Source organism: Arachis ipaensis, chromosome B09, assembly GCF_000816755.2.
Source record: "Arachis ipaensis cultivar K30076 chromosome B09, Araip1.1, whole genome shotgun sequence".
In the NCBI taxonomy this organism is placed as follows: domain Eukaryota; kingdom Viridiplantae; phylum Streptophyta; class Magnoliopsida; order Fabales; family Fabaceae; genus Arachis; species Arachis ipaensis.
The window spans coordinates 26,517,857-26,520,185 of record NC_029793.2 but is presented as its reverse complement, the minus strand read 5'-3'; the positions used below and the strand labels follow the sequence as shown (position 1 = coordinate 26,520,185).

At 33.1% G+C, this 2,329-nt stretch overlaps 1 protein-coding gene across 2 annotated transcripts; it reads left to right on the top strand.

Moving 5' to 3' along the window:
• On the top strand, positions 244 to 1,937 carry LOC107619343 (transcription factor MYB61). Of its 2 annotated transcripts, XM_021111325.1 has the most exons (4): positions 245 to 395; positions 474 to 614; positions 830 to 959; positions 1,040 to 1,937. In XM_021111325.1, exons 2-4 carry the CDS (start codon positions 482 to 484, stop codon positions 1,662 to 1,664), a joined length of 888 nt encoding a protein of 295 aa, XP_020966984.1. In that variant the 5' UTR covers positions 245 to 395; positions 474 to 481; the 3' UTR covers positions 1,665 to 1,937. The 2 variants fall into 2 exon arrangements, with proteins under 2 accessions (XP_016177087.1, XP_020966984.1); XM_016321601.2 differs by having other exon boundaries at positions 244 to 614.

The window sequence follows — 2,329 nt, the reverse complement described above, 5'->3', positions numbered from 1 at the left end:
TAAACGTTAAGAATATTTAAAAAAAAATCATAAATATTAGAGATAAAAATAATACTTTATCTTATAATTTTGTTATTCAAAAAATGAAAAAAAAATTACTAACATAACTTCATCAAACATGGTCTAAATCTAATCTTAGATTAGTTGGAGTTCAGTAAATTTAAAATACTAGTAGAATTTCTTTAAAAATAAAAAGAAAAATCATAGAAATATTTTATTTAGAAAAATGGCAGTGCTCTAACCATCCCTTGAGTACAGCATTACAGATACATACCAAAAAAAGGAGTTTCTATATCTTCAAGTCTCCTATATATTTATTTGATTCCCAATCACGGTGTCAGTTTATTTTCTCAACTTCAAAGCCTAAAAACGATAATAGCCTCTTGAAACTAAAGGCCTCTTCAACAAACTTCCCTTCACCCCATTTCCCACAATTCATATAAATTCAAAAGCATTAATATTATTATTATTAGTAAGAATAATGGGAAGGCACTCTTGCTGCTACAAACAGAAGCTAAGAAAAGGACTCTGGTCCCCAGAGGAAGATGAGAAGCTTCTCAATTATATCACCAACCACGGTCATGGATGTTGGAGCTCTGTCCCCAAACTAGCAGGTACACATATATTATAAAAATTCTAGTGGTTTTAGCCATTCATCTCAATTATCTATATATTTTATAATTGAGGTGAACGGCTGAAAATACTAGAACACAAATATTCCTGGTATACTTCAAATTTTAACATGGAAGATATTTTGAAAGAGAAGGAATATTTGAATAAAATTGCAGCATTGAATAATATTTGTGGTTGTGTATGTGTGTGAGAACAGGATTGCAGAGATGTGGGAAGAGCTGCAGATTAAGATGGATAAATTACCTGAGGCCAGATTTGAAGAGAGGAGCATTCTCACAGGAGGAAGAGGATTTGATAATTGAACTCCATGCAGTTCTTGGAAACAAGTTAGTTTGCTTAGTTAGTTAGTTAGTTAAACGGTTACATTACAGTTTTAGTTAGTTAAACGGTTAGTTGGTATGAGCAGGTGGTCTCAGATTGCAGCACGGTTACCGGGAAGAACCGACAATGAGATAAAGAATCTATGGAACTCTTGCCTCAAGAAGAAGCTGAGGCAAAAAGGGATTGACCCAATCACAAACAAGCCACTCTCCGATGTGGTGCCTATTGAGAATAACAAGAACAAGAAGGAGGAGGAGGAGAAGCCACCAACAACAACAGAAAGGTTTGAAGGGCCTCCTTCTGATTCTGTAGGAGGATACTTTTCCTTCAATTATCAGCAAATGATGAACAATTTTGGAGCAACTCCACAAAACGCCACATCTTCCTCCGCCGTCGGATCGAGTGACACTAACTTTGTTGCTAACAACATTCTAACATGGGAACAAGAAGAGGTAAAATGGTGCGAGTATCTTAACACCCTTTTGCTCAACAACACGGTAGTTCAGAATCATTCTTCTTCTTCTTCTCATTCTGTTATGTATGGTGGTGGTGGTGAGGTTATTACTAAGCCAGAAACAACAAGCTTCATGAGACAAGACTCATCAAGTAGTAGTTGGCACCACCATAGCCAGCAACAACCTCATCAATTCTCAGATATGTATACCAAGGATCTGCAGAGATTTTCAGTGGCTTTTGGCCAATCCATGTAGCCTAAGACGTAACATCATGAAAGAAAAAGCCTTCAATTTAGTGAGAAAGAAGAGAAACACAAAAATATGCAATGATATTTTTGTTTTCTGTGGTGACTTGTGAGGGTTCTGGCCACAAATATGTGCTGTAAACTTTTTTTATTATTTTTTTTACTTTTGTTAATTATTATTATTATTATTATTTATTTTGTTGTTGTAAATGTGTCTGATACAAAACTATCAGAATTTATTTTATGGTCTAATTTAATATCAGTGATTTATTTATTTCAAGCTTATACAGGCACTTGTGCTATAAGACCTGTTCTGACTTTCTGAGGCTCCTCTCTTCTAAGTTCTTATAATATTTTGTTTCAACTTTAAGCTTGAATTGTATTAATCAAATCTTATATCTTTCGAAGAATCATAAATCTGTTGTCTCAATATTTCGAATTAAGATGAAATATATTTTGTAATTTCTTATTAAATCCATTAATTTAAATATTGTAAATGGTAAAGTTCTATGACCAACTTTAACATAAAAAAAGTTTCTACCTTTTAAATTCAAGTTACAAACTATTTGTACAAATTTTCAATGGCTTTCAAATCCTGCTATCTTTTGTATGCCCGGGATTTGTTCTGTCTCTGTTTTTTTAAATTTATTTTTTTAATTTTTTCACTTAGTCCTT

What these genes read in the sequence shown, in the direction of transcription:
- LOC107619343 (XM_016321601.2), top strand. Translation starts at nt 482, where the DNA reads ATGGGAAGGCACTCTTGCTGCTACAAACAGAAGCTAAGAAAAGGACTC. An exon ending in CTCTGTCCCCAAACTAGCAG is followed by an intron (nt 615 to 829) that starts GTACACATATAT and finishes GTGTGAGAACAG; the next exon opens with GATTGCAGAGATGTGGGAAG. An exon ending in CATGCAGTTCTTGGAAACAA is followed by an intron (nt 960 to 1,039) that starts GTTAGTTTGCTT and finishes TGGTATGAGCAG; the next exon opens with GTGGTCTCAGATTGCAGCAC.